At 36.4% G+C, this 20,829-nt stretch overlaps 1 protein-coding gene across 1 annotated transcript in view; it reads left to right on the forward strand.

The window, feature by feature from the left end:
* LOC141511833 (FAS-associated factor 1-like) overlaps nt 1-20,829 on the forward strand; it is a 243,903-nt gene that overhangs the window by 124,709 nt on the left and 98,365 nt on the right. Inside the window, exons 5-6 of the mRNA XM_074220850.1 lie at nt 13,985-14,076; nt 16,119-16,207. Coding sequence (XP_074076951.1) covers nt 13,985-14,076; nt 16,119-16,207 — 181 coding nt within the window. The remainder of the gene's footprint in view (nt 1-13,984; nt 14,077-16,118; nt 16,208-20,829) is intronic.

The following is a 20,829-nucleotide window of genomic DNA, read 5'->3' on the forward strand; positions in this document are numbered from 1 at the left end:
ATTGGTCAAGTGAATGACTTTATGAGACATCAAGAAACAATAAGACAAAATCAAAAGAATAAAAAAGCAAATCAATGAATTAGGTATGCAAATAAAAAACTTGAATAAGTCAAATATCTTCAACTATGTAACAGTAGAAATTTTGAAAATTAAAGAAGCAATTATAGAATTAAAAGCAAAGAAGGCAAGGAGCAGCTAGGTGGCACAATGGCTAGAGCACCAGCCTTGGAGTCAAGAAGACCTGAGTTCAAATTTGACCTCAGACCCTTGATGCTTGCTCTGTGTGACCTTGGGCAAGTCACTTAATCCCATTGCCCAACAAAAAGCAAAGAAGACCCACTGTATTAATAAAAAGTAAGAGTTGATTTTTAAAAAAAGAATCAAAAGAACTAATAAACAAATTAGGTGAATAGCTAACTTGGCAAAAAAAAAGGAAAAAACTAAATTGTTGGTATCAAAAAATGAAAAAACTTATAAAATTGAAGGAGGAGATAAAGGAAATTATCATAAATGATTTTGCACAAACATATGCTAACAGAACTGATAAGTTAGAGAAAATAGTGGAATGCTTGGTGTTGTTCAATTGTGTTTGACTTTTTTTTTTTATGTTTTTGCAAGGCAAATGAGGTTAAAGTGGCTTGCCCAAGGCCACACAGCTAGGTCATTAAGTGTCTGAGGCCGTATTTGAACTCAGATACTCCTGATTCCAGGGTCGGTGCTATATCCACTGTGCCACCTAGCCGCCCTCTGTTTGACTTTTAATGAACTCATTTGGATCTTAGTAGAGATATTGGAATAGTTTGCTATTTCCTTCTTCAGTTCATTTGACAGATGAGGAAATTAAGACAAACAGTTAAATAACTTGTCCAAGGACCCATAGCTAGTTAGTGTCTCAGGATCGAATTGAACTCAAATCTTCTTGACTCCAGACCTGACACTTCATATTGTACCACCTGGCAATTCCCAATTGAATGCTTATTAACACATAAATTACTCACATTAGCAGAAGAAATGGATTATTTAAATAAGTCAGTATCAGAAAAGGAAATTAAATATGGCCTAAATTAACTGCAAAAGAAAAAACAAGTATAGAACTAGGTATTCACAAACGAATTCTAGCCAAAAAAAAAAAAATCTCAAGGAATAATTAGTTCAGATGCTACATAAACTTGTAATAATAAGAGAAAGATACCTTCCACTCTATGATACTGATGTGGGCTTGAAACTTAAAATATTGAACAGCAAAGCAGAGGGGGAAAAATCTACAGTTCAATATCGGTAATGAATTTTGATTCCAAAATTTAAATAAACTATTACCAGTAGCCATAAAGAACTGTTGGGTCAAAGTACAGATTATAGGAAACAATGGAAAATTTCATCAAAGAAAATGACAATAATGAGGTAGCACACTAAAACTTAGGGGTATAACTTTAGCGAGAAGATAGTGTTGATTTAACTGAAGAATGACTTTAAATATAGTTAGTGATGTTAATAATACATCTAATAAACACATGGGATTATAGCAATAGATGCTGAAAAGGCTTTGAAAAAATCAATACATCTTTTAAAAACTGTAGAAATCATAGGAATAAACGAACATCTTCTTAATATAATAAATAGTACTCGTCCAAGTCAAGAACAGTATTAAATAATGGAGAAAAATTTACAGTAGGATCAAAGATAAAACAAATACACTCCTTTTACCACTACTATTAAATTTATTTTATTATTAATTTAATGTTAGAAATGCTAGATATAGCAGTAGGACATGAAAGAAATTAAGGGAATAAGGATAGGCAAAGATAAAAAATAATTATCTTTTTGGCAGAAGATATGGTTTATTTAATGAGAATTAAAAATTAAAATAACTTCAGCAAATTTGAAAAATAAATGAAAACTCACATAAATATTGAATCAGAAAAACCCAGCAGGAACTGGAAAGTGAAATTCAATTTAATGTAACTAAAGAAGTTACAAAATACTTAAGACATATCTTTTGAAATTTACTGAGATTATATGAATCTAATCATGAAAGATAAAAGTTGACAGACCATATCAATTTATAAGAATATTAATTGCTCATTTGTAAGTCAAGGCAATATAATAAAAATGACAATGTTATTGTTCAGTAGTTTCAATTATATTCAAGTCTTCATGACACTATATAGGGGTTTCTTGTCAGTTACTGGAGTGTTTGCCATTTCCTTCTATAGCTCATTTTATAGGTAAGTAAACAGAAACAAGATGAAGTGACTTGCCCAGGATCTCACATTTAATAAGTTTCTAAGACTGGATTTATCTCAGTTCTTTCTGACCCCAGACTTAACACTCTATCTACTGCTTCACTTAGCTGTAAAAAATTATAATAGCACTCAAATTAATTTGCTTATTCAATACTCAGCCATTCAGACTTCAAAAATATTTTTAGCAAAAAATAATAAAAATTCATAGGGAAGTGCAAAGATTAGGAATCTTGATGGTAATAATTAAAGAAAGTGAGAAGAATCAAGTTTATTAGTACCAGATCTCAAGTAATACCATCATGCAGTAGTCATTAAAACACTTGGTATTGTTTTTAATAAAGAGGTGAATCGGTAGAACAGATTAGGTACACAACATGTTGAAGCAAACGGATAAACATAGTATTTGATAAAACTAAAGACCTCATTTACTGGGAGAAGGGCATGTTATTCGACAAAAACTGATGGGAAAACAGGACCAGTAGTCTGGAGGAGAAGTTCCAAATGGGTATGTGGCTTAGATTTTTTAAAATGACATCCTTTAAAAAATTAGAGGAACAAGAAAAAAATTGTCTTTTTTGTATTTTGGATGGGGAAAGATTGATGACTGAAGAAGTGGTAGGATCACACAAGATAAAATGTACAATTTTTTATCATGTAGAATTTAAAATTTTCAGTGGGGAATGGCTCTAATTGTAAAGAATTTTATCAACTAATGCCAGTTGAGGTGAGCCAAATAACATATTATACAATGTTAGCTTTATAGAGAAAAGCAACTTTGAAATCCTTTAAAATTCTGGTCAATGTCATGATAAACACAGGTGTCCAAAATAATGAAGTTAAGACATACTGTTGATCTCCTGACAGAAAAATTATGAATTGTAGTGTGAAAAAGACCTACATTTTCAGATGTGCCAAATGTAGGTATTTATTTTGCCAGACTGTGGAAATCTAGATATATGGAGATGTGTGTTTTTCTGTTTGTCTGTCTGTCCCCCCGCCTCCATCCCTCCCCCATCTTGATGGATTTGTTTTGGTTGGTACCTTTAGTTTTGTTTTTGGCTAAATGGAAACCAGGAGACAGCAATATGAGAAAAAGATTAATTTTTTTAAAAACTTTGTTACTTGGGGGCAATAAAAAGTAGTCTGATTGTCCTTACTTGAATTTATATGTGCATAGAAATCTTGGAATCATACTAGGCAGTTTCCTTTCCTTCATTATCCACTGAATTATATTTGTCATTGCCAAGAATGGTTGATTCTATCTTAAAATCATCTCTAATATGCTTCTTCCCATTCTTGACATTTAAAAAAAATAAGTTTAACATTTTTTCCAATTATTTGTAAAATTTCTCCCCCCCCCTTTTTGTGGCAGTGGGATTAAGTGACTTGTCCAAGGTCACACAGCTAGGTAATTACTAAGTGTCTGAAGCTGGATTTGAACTGAGGTCCTCCTGAATCCAGGGCTGGTACTCTATCCATTGTGCCACCTAGTTGTCCCTTTATGTAAAATTTCTAAACATTCCTTTTAAAAAAAGTTTTGAATTCCAAATTTTCTTCATTCCCTCCCTTAGTGAAAAGGCACGCAATTTGATATAGGCTATAAGTATGCACTCATGCAAAAAACCACTTGCATAATGGTCATTTTGTAAAAGTAAATATAAACCAAAAAACCCTAAAAAAGGTAAGTTAAAAAAAGGCTTTGATCTGCATTTAGACTCCATCAGTTCTTTTTCTGGATGCAGATAACGTTTTTCATCATGAGTCTTTTGTAATTGTCATGGATCATTGTATTGCTGAGGACAGCTAAATCATTCACACTTGATCATCATGTAGTAATCCTGTTGTTGTACATTTGTTCTTCAAGTTTTACTCATTTCACCTTGCAGCAGTTCATGTAAGTCTTTCCAGGTTTTTTCTGAAAACATCCTGCTTGTCATTTTTTATACTACAATAACATTCTATCACAATCATTACCATGACTTGTTTAGCCATTGCCTGACTGATGGACATCCTCTAATTTCCCAGTTTTTGGCCACCACAAAAAAAAGAGCTTCTTTAATTATTTTTGTATATATGGATTTTTTTTTTTTGTTTGTCTTTTTGGGATACAATATAGACCTGGTAGTGGCATTCCTGGGTCTTTTATAGTCTTTTGAGTATAGTTTCAAATTGCTTTCCAGAAAGTTTGGATCAGTTCACAAGTCCTCCAATAGTTTATTAGTGTCCCAATTTTCCACATTCCCTCCAGCACTTGTCTTTGACCTTTTCTCTCATGGAAGCCAATCTGATTGAGGTTTGGAGTTGTTTTAATCTGTATTTCTCTAAACAATAGTTATTTAGAGCATTTTTTTCATATGACTGTAGATAGCTCTGATTTCTTCATCTGGAAACTATTTCTTCTTATCATTGGATCATTATCTGTAAGGGAATGACATGTGATCTTATAAATTTGATTGAGTTCTCTATATATTTGAGAAATGAGACCTTTATCAGTGAGATTTTTTATAAAATGTTTTCACAGTTACTATTACTTATCTGTATATTTTCTTTCCTTCCTATTTCCCCATTTTCTGTCCTCTGTCTCTGTCTCCCTCTCTCCCCCTGACCCTCTCTCTTCTTATAATTAATAAAATGCAGTCTTCTTGGGAGCAGAGAATGTTTGGTTTTTGTCTTTTCTATCCCTGTTGCCTAGTAAAAATGCTTTGGTACCATAGTAGATTGCTTAATAGTTTTTCATTTGCTGACTGCAGTCCCTTCAGCATTATTTTTACTCTCTTTTGCATTTTTAGCAGTGCTTTTCAGAGTCCTCCTGAGACAGATGATAAGATTCTTGGGGGGGTCTGGGTCCGATCATGTGTTCGTAAAATTCACTTTAATCTTATTTTGGAAATGCCTATATTCTTTAACTTTATCAGAGAAACCCAGAAAAGAATTTCACTGTATTCACTGGATAGATATCCCCATTTTTTCTCCTCTCACGCTTTTCTTAATTCCTTCAAATCTGGCTTCTGACTTTATTCCATTTTCCAAATTTACCAGTGATTTTTTTTTCAGTTGCCAAATCTAGTGGCCTTATCTCCATTTTCATCCTTGACTCTTTTGCAACTTTAGCTGCTGCTTAGCCATTCCCTTCCATTTAACCTTCTCCTTCCTGATAGTCTCTTCTTTTTAGGAATTCAAGATACTCTTCTCCACTGGTTCTTTTCCTACTTCTCTGGCTACTCTTTCTCTGTTTCCTTTGCTAGATCTGTTCCAGATTATGCCCTCTAACTAGTTAATGTCTCTCAGGGTTTTGTCCTGGCCCATTTTCTCTTCCCCCATCCTACTTCTAAAATGGATAATATCACCCATCAGCTTCCATGTATTTGATCACCATCCCTTTGCTGATGAGTCTCAAATTATCTCTCCAGTCTCCCTGTTCACTTCCAAACTAACATTTATATGCTTTTCAGACATATAAAAGTCTAATAGATATCTTAAATGAAACCTTGTTAAAACACAATTCATTCTCTTTCCCCATCTTCTGGAGCACAACACCATCCTTCCAGTCCACCAGACTCTCAATCTAGGAGTCATCCTTCTTACTCTCCCTCAACCCAACATCCGTGATGTTGCCAAGGTCTGTTGATTTTACCTTTGCAGCATTTCTGGATTTTAGCAACTTCTCTTCTCCGACACTGCCCAAACTCTAGTGCAGGCCCTCCTCACCTCACACCTCACACTTCACACCTCACACCTCATACCTCACACACTTGGATTTCCTGCCTCACATCTCTTCGCACTCCAATCCATCCTCCTAAAGTGCAGGTATAATCATATCCCCTCCCCACCCCCACTCAATAAACTCCAGGTGCTGCTTCAGGATCAATGACAGAGTGCTCTCTTTAGCTTTAAAGCCTTTTAATCTAACCCCTTCCTACTTTTCCAGTTTTCTTATACCTTACACCTAGCCCAGGTACTCTGGCCTCCTGATTATTCCATGAATAAGGTACTCCATCTCTTGTTTTTTTTTTGTTTGGTTGGTTTTTTTTTTAGTTTTTGCAAAGCAATGGGGTTAAGTGGCATGACCAAGGCCACACAGCTAGGTAATTATTAAGTGTCTGAGGCCGTATTTGAACTCAGGCACTCCTGACTCCAAGGCCGGTGCTCTATCCACTGCGCCACCTAGCCGCCCTTACACCACCTAGCTGCCCCCATCCATCTATCCATCTCTTAACTCTAGGCATTTTCCTCTGTTGTTTCCATCTTTGCTCTGCCTACTGACCTCTCTGGCTTCCTTTAAATCCCATATAAAATCTCATCTTTTACTGGAAATCTTCCCAACCTTTCTTAATTCCAGTGCCTTCCTTCTGCTAATTGTTTCCTATTTATCCTATATAGATCCTGTTTGTACATTTTTGTTTGCTGTCTCCCCCCATTAAATTGTAAGCTCCTTGAGGGTGGAGACTGTCTTTCATCTTTTTATCCCCAAGCTGTATAACCTAGCAGGTGCTTAATAAATATTTATTGATTGATTGTATCCCATTTTTATCTTCTGTTCTAATTATAAATCATAGATATCTGAACTAGCAGGTCTCTTTGAGATCATCTAGCCAAACCTCCACATTGAACTGATGAAGAAGCAGAGTCAAGGAGAAGGTATGACTTGACCAAGATTGTATAGGTTGTATCAGAAACAGCAGAGAAGGACAGCTAGGTGGCACATTGGATAGAGTACCAGTCCCGGAGGCAGAAGGACCTGAGTTCAAATGTGACCTCAGACACATAATAATTACCTAATTGTGTGACCTTGGGCAAGTCACTTAACCACATTGCTTTGCAAAGGCCCCAAAAATCCCAGAATCCAAACAAAGAAACAGCAGAGATTTGGACCAATTTCTCTAATTACAAACCTTGGGTTTTGGTTACTGAATCACACTGGGTGTGATGAGAAGTAGAAAAAGGCTATCAGTCTAAGAAGTTCAAATTGACAAGTTTTCTGTTTTGTTTTTTTTTAAGTTGACTGCTTCTTAAATAGTAATTTCTGGACATGACCAAATTCAAGGAGATGCTGAGTCAGGGAAATAATGTCTCCATAATTCCTCACAGGGCCAATAACTGTCTTAAATTTTATATAAACTATCAGAGAGTGACACCTAGTGGCTTATGCTTGTACTAAGTTTTCAGGGTACAGGTGATAACTTCTTTTTCAAAAGAGACCTTTTAAGTGATCCACCATTTACTGGTCTTCCCAGTTTTCTTATAATGGCTTTCTATTCATAGGAAGTATCAGTCCACATCAGGTTCTTCAAAAGAATCATGACATAGATAATGACTTAAGGACAAGAGCCAGAGGTACTGACTTCTCTATTAATACTTGTGGGTCCCTATTCAAGGTCCATTCTCTTTGGAAGGTCTCAATCTCTTCCTCTTTTAAATCTGGGGATGGAATTAGATTGTTTCTGTGGTTGTCTTCTAACTGTAAATCCTAAAATCCTTTATAACTTTCATAGTTGTTAAAAACTAGAAGGCTTTATTTAGCATAATTTAGTTTCTTCTTGACATTTTATGGAAAACAGACATCTTATTCATCTATATTCTTATACAGATTTTTCATGTTTCTTAGATTCATACAATTTCCAGAGGTCTTGAGTGATATCAGAACAAATGCAGTTAAGGCTACTTAGTCCACTACATTTTTCTAATTGGTCTCATGCCCCCCTAGTCACTCTCCCTAGAGACTGTCTATTGCCATTGCCTAATGGCAACTTGGAACAGCATCCTGTGCACCAAACCTTTCTATCCTACACTCAGAAATCCTTGCCATCACTCCCTGGGATGAATGGGAATGTTAATCCACTGATATTTAGAACTTTGATTCTGGAGCATAGCCATCTTACTTGGTGGTAGTGGTGGTGATGGTGGTTTTGAGTTGTAAGTGTTGCTGTGGGATGACTAACACTAATGGTGTGAGTGGTAGCTGAACCATTTTTAGGGCTGCTCATCCATCTTTAGTGTACAGTGGGACATCCAACTCTCAGTTGTGGTTCCAAAAAGCTGTAGCACAAACATTGGTCACACCCCAGTAAAAACAGTTCCAACTGACTGACTAAACCAGGTTGAGAGTAACTTACCGTCAGTGACTTAGGGAGGGAGATGTCTTCGCCAAGCATGTGAAGACTTCCTCCCAGGCAGTGTGGAGAGGAGAGAAATTTGTTCTAGTGGCTATGAAGGCAATAGAAGTAGTTCTGGGGAGCTTTAGAGATTGGACAACATCAGAGTCATCCACTATGTCCCAGGCCATCTTTAGCTCTCTGGACTTTTGTCTTGCCACTGAACTTCACTGACTTAAGAAGAGAGAGTGAAGCCGATGACTTTGTGCCCCTCATTCATTCAATTCAATCCTTGAATGTTGGTTCAACTATATAGAAGCAAGATTTAAGAATCAGGAGATCTAGATTGGAGCCTTGACTTTCTGGATGGCATAGTTTGTGAATTTGTCCATTTACTTTCCCTTCCTTCTCTAGACCATTTTCTTAATCTGTGAAATGATGGAGTTGGAATAGATTTTCTCTTAAGTTCTAAAGTTTTTTAGTTCTAAAATTCCATGGATGTTTCATCTTGATAGGAGAGAGCTAGTAGTAGGATAGAGAAAATTGGGTTCAAAACCTTTACTAAGGCATTTCCCATCTTTGAATCTCAGCTTCTTTATCTTCAGAACAAGAAACTCAGCATCTATCATATCTACCTTGTGTGTGTGTGGGTGTGGGGGTGTAATGATCAGACAAATGATGACTCTCACTCTCTTTTCCAGCTGCAGATCCAGAGATAGATGGCAAGATTTCATTGGGTTTGTGGTTTCATTTATCCAGGAACTCCCTTCAACACTGCATATTTACAGTCTTTCTGCATCTTAATTCTTAGCTCATCTTTTCCATGTTGTATAAATTCTCTGTAAAGCATCAGCCAATAATATGCTAGAAGCCTTTTTTCTGGTGGATATATTTATATTTTTCATGGGTCACCGTGACCAAGGCATTCATTACTCAGCTGCCAGCCTCCTGGTGATGAACCAAGCAGGCCTCTTGACCCACAGTTTGCTCTTAGGCTAGACCTGTACTTGAAACCTTTCTAGCCATGTACCAGAGGTTAGGTTGTGTGAACCTAGCTTAAGCCTGCTGCCTAATCATGGAGTAGAAATGATGCCTGGTTTTAAAAAACCAGGCATCATTTCTACTCCATGATTAAACACCAGCAAAACATATTGAGTGGCACTATTAATTGTAGCAGAAAAAAAATAAATCTAGAAATAGAGTTGTACAGTGTAGTTAAAGGATTTGGATTCATTGGGCTCATCTGATTTTCACAATAACCCTGTGAGTTAAATGCTGTTATTATCTCCATTTTATAGCTGAGGAAATTGAGGCAGTCCAACAGTTAAAAGCTTTGCCTTAGGATCTCACAACTACTTAAATGTTTGAAATAAAATTTGAACTTAATCTGCCTGACTTCAAATTCAACATTCTTTTCACTGTATTTGGAATTAAAAACAAAGCAAAATAAAAAAGATTACTAAGAATATTTTAAAAATATACATAAGGGGGGGCAGCTAGGTGGTGCAGTGGATAGGGCACCGACCCTGGAGTCAGGAGTATCTGAGTTCAAATCTGGCCTCAGACACTTAATAATTACCTGGCTGTGTGGCCTTGGGCAAGCCACTCAACCCCATTGCCTTGCAGAAACCTAAAAAAAAAATTAAAAAATATATACTTAAGGGAGATATAGATGAAAGAGAAGAATTGAAAGAAATAGGGGGACTGATGATGGTGGAGCAGGTTAAAAAAAAAAACCCAAGCAGATTAAATCCCACAAATACCTTGCAGTCTAATCATTGTATTTTGTGGGACAAAACTACCTAATTGTAGGGTGAATAAAGGAAGAAAGAGAAATGTGTGATGGACCTTAATCTTAGATCATTATTGAATTTTGAAGAGAAGATAACCACTCTGTTATTTCAGCAAGAAGAGAGAAGTGGTTGAAAGAAGGGATCGAAATAGGGCAAATGAAAGGAGGAGGTCCCAGGCTAACAGTTGAGGAAGTCCCAAAAGAAATTATTCCCATGGGTTAAGAGGTACACGTCTATAATGAGAGATGGGAACCTTGAAGCAGGTTTAATTGGAGGGAGGGAAAATGCTTTCCCTGAGAAAATATTGTTTCTTTCTGGGCAGTATCTCACCTCAAGAGAAGAAAAGTTATAGATATTAGATCGCAGAAGAGGTGAGAGGACCCAAACCTAGAAATGGGAAACAATATGTGTATGGGGAGGACAGAAGGTAAAATAGGAACACATGATCTGCCACACAGGGTGATTTCTCCCAGGAACAATCCTTCTTATTGACGTTAATAAATTGATAATTCAGAGTAAGGCACAATAGAAAATAGGAATAGAAGTGTTAGATATAGGGACAGTAACATAAAAATTGGTTTGAAGAAGGAACTCATAATACTTCAGAAACTTTAATTTCATGGGATACATGAAAAGATTAGAGAAGAAATGCAATAGTATATAGTTCATGAATCAAAAAATAAAAGTTCAGAATAAATAAAAGACATAAAAATCAATGAGAGGAGCAAGGAAGAGAAATTTTTCTTAGAAAAAGGAAAAGAGACAAAACTAATTAAAGACTTTGGAGGAGAGGAGTGAAGGAAGATTTGGAACTGATCCAGAAGGAAAGATTTGGATAACCCAATAAAAGGAAGAGAGAAAAAGAAACCAGTAAGTAAAATAAAACTCTAAAACTAGACAAAGTGTTGACAAACAGGAGGGATTGGAAGGAAAGACTGTGGGAATAGAGTTGCATCAAAGTAGATTAAGCAAAACTAATTATAAGGACAAATGAAGTACTGACTTTAAAAAGTAAAGGCAAAAACCATTCTAACCTAAAAAAATAATAATGGAAGCATAAACAACAGTGCAATAAAATGAAAGAAAAAGGCAAATTAGATGTGACCAAACCCCCCCCCCCCCATAACTAAAACCAACCAAATCAACAAACCCTGTATGATCTGTTGTTTGCAATTACACATCTAAAAAAGTGAAGATAACGTATGTCTATATATGTATATGTACATACACACATATATGTACATATAGAATCAAAAAAGTAAAGAGTCTGGAACAAAATTTACTGAGCATAAGATGAATAAATACAGCAAAAAATGCCATCATTCCATTAGATAAAACAAAAACAAATTTACTGTGTAGATAAGGAAATTACATTATTCTTAAAGGAATCATAGATATCAAATCTATGAACTTTAATGTATATTAATGTATATTTAATGTATATTTAATGTATATGTGGCATTATAGTTAAATTCCTAAATATTCCTCTCAAGGATTAACAAATTTAACTTAAAGATAAATAGAAAGGAAAACTGTTGTAGAAATTGAGCCAAAGTGTTTTAGTACCTTAAGAATGGAACCATTTTATATATATGTGTGTGTGTGTGTATTATATATATATATATATATATATATGTATATGTATATGTATACACACACATACATACACACGTATCAGCACTATATGGCACTTTTATAAAAATTTATCTTTGTATTAGAGAACAGAGAAATCTATATAAAAAAGTGAGCATGTTAAATTTTCCAAATTTTAATGTAATGAAAATAGTAATAAATTTAAGAATTTCTGACGAAGGCTACAGACCCAAATTGAGACTTAAAAACAAAAGAGGGTAAAAAGAGGATTATGAACTTCAGTTCCAAGAAAGAAATAAAAAATAAACACAAAAAAGGATATCTTGAAAATTAGAAAGAAATAAACAAATGAGAAACTCCTAAAAGACTGTGCCACTGTTAAAATTAAAAACTGGTTCTTTAAATAATTTAACAAAATTAAACAGGTAGGTGACACAGTGGATGAAATCCTGGACCTGGTATTAGGAAAATCCAAAATAAAATTTAACCTCAAGTTTTTTTAAAAAAATTTTAATTAAAACCATGACAAAATAACTAAAGCATCTTATTTCAAGCAAATCATTATTAAGAGCAAGTTGTAGATGACCAGTGAGTCATAGATGGTTTGATATCAGGAAAATAATAAATGTTGCTAATTATATTAAAAACAAAAGCATCCCAAGCCACATGATTATCTTCTTAGATATAGGGAAAAATGACTGACAAGGTGTAGTACTCATTTATGCTAAGAATCCTACAAGGTAAAGGCAGAGAGGTGTCATACATACACACATACAAATACATGTAATGAAAAGCAAGCATCAAATGCAATAGATACATATTTGAAACTTTCTCAGTAAATCCAGGAATAAAATAAGGGTGTCCTTTTTATCCATTGTCATTTGATATAGTTCTAGGAACACGAGCAAAAACGATCAAGTGAAGATAGGCAAAGACGAGCCATAAGTGTCACTATTGAGTAGAGATTATATTCCATAATATAAACTTTTTGAGAATAGGGATTCTTTTTTTTTTTTAGTTTATATTTTTACTTTAGTTTATATCATAATGCCTAACATATTGTAGGTATTTGTAATAATTGTTGAAGTTTGGATCAAAGCAATGACATGAGAATATACCTCCTATCATACCTTTGTAGATATAGGGTTGGACTTCAGATGTATTGAATTTCATATAATGTCAGACTTTTTTTTCTATATTATTGGTTTCCTTGATTTCATATTCTTTTAAAAATTTTGTTACAGGGGATAACTTCAGACAGGGTGATGGGTGGGATGGGAGTATAGGAAGAAATCTAGATAATGATCAGACAAAAGATAGTAAACATACATTGAAAGTAAATCCAAGGGGTGGCTAGGTGGTGCAGTGGATAAAGCACCAGCCCTGGAGTTAGGAGTACCTGGGTTCAAATCCAGTCTCAGACACTTAATAATTACCTAGCTGTGTGGCCTTGGGCAAGCCACTTAGCCCCATTTGCCTTGCAAAAACCTAAAAAAAAAAAAAAGTAAATCCATGATGAAATCATTAAAGGAGAGGTAAAGGCAATAAATAAATGAGACTATGGCCCCTACCCCTCACATATATGCAACATTTTGACATCTAAACTAAGAATAGTACTTACCTGAAATCAAAACAGTTACAAATACCTCCAGAACTGTTCACAGAAGGACTAGGAAAGGATATAGCTAGGGAGTTCACTGAAGAGCCTTGGGCCTGGTGTTCTTCAGATTGGACCTGAAGGAAGGAGTCCAAAATGATCTTTCCAGAGACTATTCCCAGGACTTGGCTTATCTGGGTCTGTTTTAATTTATTGGGTGGATTCTGGGATCTGTCATCACTCTGTATATCCTGGCAGTTTGGAGAAAACTAAGAGAATCAGATGGTTTGATGGGATGGGGTTAGATTTCCCATCACTGATTTCATAGACATGGACATGTTAATTAACAAGAAAGCTGGAATTTTTTGCTTCCAAGGTCCTAGATGAAGATTCAAGATTTGAGGGCATTCCCTAAAAGTGATTGGGAAAGTAGGAGGGGATGGTTAGAGCAGAAGCTGCCTGTCAAAAATAAAGATTGAAATCATTGTTTTTTCCATTCTAAAATGTCACCTGTTTTTCTGGGAGTGCATTACCCTCCCCATTAAAGTCTTTATTCCAAAGTAGGTCAGAGTGAATGTTATTTTTTTGGATTCCTGAAGCTATGATATAGAAAAATGTTGAGTATCATATTATCTGATTAATATTGTTTTTTGCTTTCTTTCCCAGGAGAGATCAAACAGATTCTAGAAAATGAACTTCAGATCCCAGTATCAAAAATGCTATTAAAAGGCTGGAAGTCTGGAGAGGTAGAAGACAGTGTAAGTTGCCTTACTTTATATAAATAAAAGAGTATTACATGTGCCTGTTGATTATGCAGTAAGCAACAAGTAGGTTTTTACACACATCATGATCAGATTTTACAAGAGTTCGGAGTGTTTAAAACTGAAGTATTTTGTTCACCAGAGTATTCAAGTAAATGAAATGAGTTTTTAATATAATTCACGTTCCATGGCCACACTTTTGGAGCTTCATAAACTCATGGGATATCAGAGTTAGAAGGAATCTTAGCATTCATCTAATACTAACCTTCATTTTACAAATGAGGTTCCTGAGCCTTGAGGGTGGAAGGGATAACCAGTTAGTGACAACAGTGAGAAAAGTGTTAGATCTTCTGATTAAATTCAATTCAACAGGCACAAGCTTCAATTCTGGAGGCTCTGTGCTAGCTACTGGGGACATAAAGACATAAATGAAAAGGACTGCCATTAAGAAGCTGGTATTCCATATCCATTTTATTCATCTTTCCCCTAATAATAAATTTTCTTTATCTTCCAAAGGCAACTATAAATTTTATTTTGTTTCCTCTACCCTCCTTCTCACCCTCCTTTCCTCCCTCCATACATGCAAATACACTTAGAATTAGAAAATATAGTAGATAACTTTAGTAAAATAAGGGATCTATATAGATATGACATACAAATATGCCTATACTGTGTTATCTATATAGATATGTGTACCATGACATCAAAACCCATTTTTTTCTCAAGAGAAAACTCAGAATGCTATTTTTAAGGGACTTGGAAAGTTATGGTGTCCATATCTCTCATTTTCTAATTCTTTTTTTTTTTTTTACTTTTGCAAGGCAATGGGGTTAAGTGACTTGCCCAAGGTCACAGAACTAGGTTATTATTAAGTATGAGGCTGGATTTGAACTCAGGTCTTCCTGACTCCAGGATCAGTACTCAATCCACTGCATCACCTGGCTGCCCCATATCCCTTTCCTTTTCTAGAGAAGAAAAGGACACTTGACAGTGGAATAATTTTCCATTGGTAATGCAACTGTTTAGTGACAGAATATGTCTCCACACCACATTCTGAGTCCAAGAGGTAATCTTTAAAAGTGATGCATGTTTTCCTTGGAGAACCCAAACCCATTCAGAACCTTCCTGGCCATTACTGGTGCTGTGCTAGTGCAGCTCAGAAATATCCTGCTGCTTGTACCACACAGTCATGCATGAGAAGAGGATTAGAGTAGAATTAGTCACATTGTATGATAGTTTTAGCAGACAGATTCTGGTTAGTAGTTGGGTTAGAAACCTGGCATCCAAGGGACAACAGTGTGGAAATTCTGTGTGTGTGCTTCTCACTTGCTGTGCCCTTTTCAATAATGGGCTGTCCATCAGCTCCACTGGGTTTAGTTTCAGCTTCCCTATTACCTCAGAGAGAGAGACAGATTTTGTGCAGTGAGTAGAGAAGCAGTCTTTGGCTAGGGAGGATCCTTAGAAAAGGAAGGTGAGGTGGGTGACCTGATAGAAAGATAGCTGGCCTCATCATCCAGAAAAGCTGGCTTTAGAATTGACCTCTGCCAGTTATTAGTCATTGCTGTCCTTAGCAAGTCCTTTAACCTCAGGGCCCTAGCAGCTTAGAGACAAGATTTTTAGGAGCTAAGTGGAGTACTCAAGCATCTCAGAGTTGACCAAAGTGACTTCACGACATCTCTGAATTCTATCAATCTTACTTTTTTACTATTTTATTAGTTAAGAGTTTGTGGGAAAACAGGTACTGCAGTATCTGTTTCCATGAGTATTTATTTAGGAGTGTTCCCTTGGTCCAGAGAATCATGCTCGAACCCAATTAATGTCTGATCCATGCCTATATTTAGAGTGCTTAAGAGTCCAGGAAGAGTCAGGCCTCTTACTTGGTAAGTGCTCTGTAAATATTTATTTAATTGAATTAAATGTAAACATATGCCAAATTTATGAAAATAGTACAGTATAGCTGTAGCCAGAACAACAGCTTCTCAAGAGTTGCCAGTGTCCAAAAACAGTCATGTTTTTCTTTTCTTGTTTTGTTTTTCCAGACGGTCTTAAAAACTCTACACTTGCCAAAAAACAACAGTCTTTATGTGCTCACACCTGACTTGCCACCACCTTCCTCGAGTCAAGCTGGGTAAGGTTCTAATTTTTATGGGAACATGAATTGAAAGGTTTTGCTCTCTAGTTTGCTATCTCTTTCAGACTTCTGGTTTGAACTTCAGAGTCAAAGCAGAAATCATCACCAAATCATTCATTGTTTGAAAATTCATATAGCTAGAATTTTCCTTTTCCTTGAATATTATCTTCCTCTAGAACAGAAAAATTCAGCTCCCTCCTGATTTCCATGGTCACGTCCTGTATTTAGTTTAATTAAAGTCAGTCTATCATTGCCTGACTTCTGACAGCCTGAAATGGCTGCACCAGCTCCCAAATACTAAGAATGCTATTGTTCTGGTCATTGTGGTCCTTATTGTTATAGACAGTGGACCTTCCTGGTATGTCCTATGATTTTGTGTCTGTTAAAAACCTTAGTCACTTTGTGAAGTTGCTGGGGGGCTGGGACACAGGCACAAGAGCCTGGACTCCAGAGTTAGAGGCTGGGGTTCAACTCCAGGTACTGACACTCACCTGCTTTGTGGCCCTGGGCAGGCCACTTTTCCTGAGGCCTCGGTTTCCTCATCTGCAGCATGAGATTTCTTGCAGCTCTAGGACTCTGCTGTTGACGCCAATTCTCTGCCTTTTTGTTGCTGTTAAAAGTGTGTTGCCAACCTACTCTGGACTTGACCTTGTGGCCAATGTAGGTCTGTAATACTATTATTGAGATATTAGAATAATTATCAGAGAGATATATTTTCTTCAATTTTTCATTTTTTTGATTTTGCTTTACTGATTGTTGATGACTTAGAGTCATTAACCTCCATTTGCTCAGGTCTGTTCATCAAGGAATTATTTTCTTCAGCTAGCCCTTACGTTTCTTTTTCTATGTGGTCAATTCTATTTTTAAAGGAATTGATCTCTTTTTCCATTTGCCCAATTACATTTTTGAAGGAACTATTTTCTTTCTGCATTTGCCCAAATTTATTTTTGAAGGAATTATTTTTTCAGTCAATTTTTGTGCTTCCTTTTGTAAAAAGTTGTTGAATTTTCTCTTACATTTTTCCCCCAAATTTTTCTACTTGATTTTTAAAATCCTTTTTGGACTCTTCCAAGAAATCTTGGAGACTTCACATATATTATTTTTTTATGCTGCCCTCTTTTGAGATGATCTTGTGCATTTCCTTATCTTCAAGATCTTTTTCTATAGTCTTGACTTTACTCTGACTTTTCTTACACATTTTGAGCTTTGTTCCTGGGCACTTGCATTGGAGGAGGAGCCTACATTAAGGATTCCCATGACTTGCTCATTGCATCGAGCCCTTCTGTGTTGAGAACTCTCATGCTAGCTGAACAGAGGGTCTGGGGTAGCTTTTCCAGCTACAGCCCACCCCCTCCATACCCCGCCTATTGATTTCAGCCCTGGGCACTGTCCCTGCTCCAGGTCACACTTCCCCTCCACCCAAGGCAGACCTTGTTGGAAAAATCTCCATTCTATCTCTCTTGAATCAGATTAACATTGTTTTTGAAGGAAGCCCAGGAGAGCTTCAGGAAGTTTCTGGCTTCTCTCCACCAACTTGGCTCCACCCCCTGATATTAGGATAATTATTAAAAGAACAATCCCTCCATTTATAAATTATTTTCAGGTGCACAAGGTACTTCCTCCTAGCAACCCTTAGAGAGAGGGAGGGACATTAGCTGTCTCTCTAGGCTCTCTTACGTGATTTTTCCAGGCTCACACAGCCTCATGAGTGTCTGAACCAGGCTTCAAATCCAGGCTTCCTCAACTGAAGGCTAGTCCTCTTTCTTCCATCCTAGAGCTATAGAGTTGATGGAGTGTAGCCAGGACCAGATTAAATTGTAATTGGAAAATGATTAATAAAATAATAATACAGCCTAGACAACATGAATTTTTTTCTGAGTCATTATGCAGCCTGCATCACTCCACCTCCTCAAGGCTATAGTGAAGTCAACAAACCTTGTTTAAGTGCCAGGCCCTGGGTTCCAGACTGGAAATGAGCTATAGGGAATATAGGCTAAAGCAATTTGGAAATGATTCAGCTGCTAGATCATAACCTGAGCCGGAAATGGTACCCTATGACTTGCAGTTCAGGGGGCTGCTTTGTGAATCTGAAAGGGCTGTTGTCACATCAAACATTGCAGCCCTGTGGGATAATGGGATCAGTATGACTGAGCCCTTTGCCCAGATGACCTTCCACAAAGAAGGCCATGTTTGGTCAGTTAGAATATTCCTTGGTGGCTTAGTTAAGAATGTAATCCCTGTGATCCCCCTATATACTCCACCTAATGAAAATGAGGCAGGAGACATAGTTTCCAGTTGTGAAATTAAAGGGATTCATCTACATGTCTACCTGGGCTGATGGAAAGACTCCTTGCTGTCTGATAACACCCTCCATATGATTGCTTCTCTCTGGATGCCACAGCCACCTGAGACCTACAGAGAAACGGAGTCTCTGAGCCTGGATCTCACATGGTGATAAGAACAAAGGCATGTTCTACTTCTTCTTGATCAGTTCACAGATTCATGACCATTTGGTGAACAGTTATTAAACACTTAGTGTATACTTGGCACTGTGGATCATATAAAGATTAAATTCAACCTGATTTCATGGAGCTGATTTATCCTTTTACAAAGAGCTCCAGGGTCAAATGAATCTCAAGCTTAGCAAACCATGTATTGTGCAGAGTTTAGGGAAAGAGAAGGCAGAGGGGCATTAGAAACTTTGGGGAGTAGCAGTGGCTTCTAAGAGGAAGAGACTTTCCACAGAATTTCAGGCAATAGAGAATGGTATTGGAGGAATTAATCCCAGGCATAGTAAAATGTGAGCTACAGAAGGGAGCTGGGTCAGTGGGAGTGGATCTGTGTGGAGGGTCAGGCGACCCACTCTGGGTGGAGCATTGAGCATCAGGAAGGGTAGTATGGGCCATGGGGGCTTGGAATGCCATGATTGCAGACTTTTGAGTTGTTTTCTGGATTGAGGTTGACCAAGCTTTTATGATCCAACATCTTGTGGATTGAGTCAGAATCAAGCAAAAATCTTGCCCTAGAAGTCTCTGGATAGAAAGAGTGATGTAATAAGATTGCCAGGCTAATGTGAGAGTCAGAGGCAAAGACATATTTTAAGACAATTACCTTCTAAACTCAAGAATTGTTCGTTGTGGTGAATGGATGAAGCGTTTATCAAGTGCCTGCTGTGTGCCCTGACCTTTACTAAGCACTTTACAAATACTTATTTAATTGTTCTGTTTAGACACTATGTCTTCCTGTCACATCTCAGATAGTTTTGTTTTTTTTGTATTTTATATTTTCAATGTGAATTCTCTGGAACAAAATGATAGCTTGGGAGCCTTCCGGAGCTTTTAAAATTCACATAAAAATTAAAATTCCTTTTTCATTTTTAAATGCTTCGGTATACTTATTTACTCTGCAGCTAACTCTTGAACTTCAACCCTTGTTACCCCCATTTGATAATACAGCTGATATTAAGTCTCACCCAGTTCCATTTTTCTTATTATATATTTTGTTGAGGATATAATATGAAGTCATTCATTCAATATTAAATATCATTGAAAGGATATTAATGTTGATTTTTAAATTTAATATTCCAATGTGTCTTCAGGATAATTTTGCTGCCTGGAGACCTATAATTCACCTGTAACACACTTTTGTTAATTCTTTTTGTAAAGTGTGTACAAGAAGAAACATCAACCTTTTTTAGTACTGTATGAAAATATTTTGCTTTGCTTATGTATCTATTAATTATTTATCTTGTATCCTGATCTATAAATTTTCTGTAATAATGAACTTATAAACTTAGTTCCTATCTTTGTCCCATATTCTGATTATATCACAACAAACCTTGAATTTCCTGACATTTTGGCCAAAGAAGAAATTCTTTTTAGAACAAAAATCTGAATACGTTTAATGCCTTCATGGCTTTTTTGTAGGAAAAAAAGTATCAAATTGAATAGATAAGAGTCATGCTGCATAACATCCTGCTTAGATGATGGTAATGCTATTTCATTGTAATGTGCAACATACCAGGTTGGGGCTATCCTTGGGCTTCTGATTTCTGAGCTGTCACGTTTCTACCCTGGCTTAAACCCCTACTGCCGATCCCTAGTCATCTTCATGACATATTCATTTCAGGAAAGATTTTTCAAACTCCTGATGTCTGACCCAACCCACGCTTCCTGTGACTTTTACCCCAAAGCTCCCCTCCTTGGCCTGTGCTGTCTCTCTTCTTATATATGTATTTCTTTTTTTTTTAAATTAATTTTTATTAAAGATATTTGAGTTTTACAACCCCCCCCCCATCTTACTTCCCTCCCCCCACTCCGCTACGGAAAGCAATCTGTCAGTCTTTACTTTGTTTCCATGTTGTACCTTGATCCAAATTGGATGTGATGAGAGAGAAATCATATCCTTAGAGATCAGACAGTAAGATATCTGTGTTTTTCTAAATTGCATGCGATAGTCCTTGAACTTTGTTCAAACTCCACATCTCCTTATCTGGATACAGATGGTACTCTCCTTTGCAGACAGCCCAAAATTGTTCCTGATTGTTGCACTGATGGAATGAGCGAGTCCTTCAAGGTTGAACATCACTCCCGTGTTGCTGTTAGGGTGTACAGTGTTTT

The sequence above is a fragment of the Macrotis lagotis genome, chromosome 2 (assembly GCF_037893015.1).
Source record: "Macrotis lagotis isolate mMagLag1 chromosome 2, bilby.v1.9.chrom.fasta, whole genome shotgun sequence".
Taxonomy (NCBI): domain Eukaryota; kingdom Metazoa; phylum Chordata; class Mammalia; order Peramelemorphia; family Peramelidae; genus Macrotis; species Macrotis lagotis.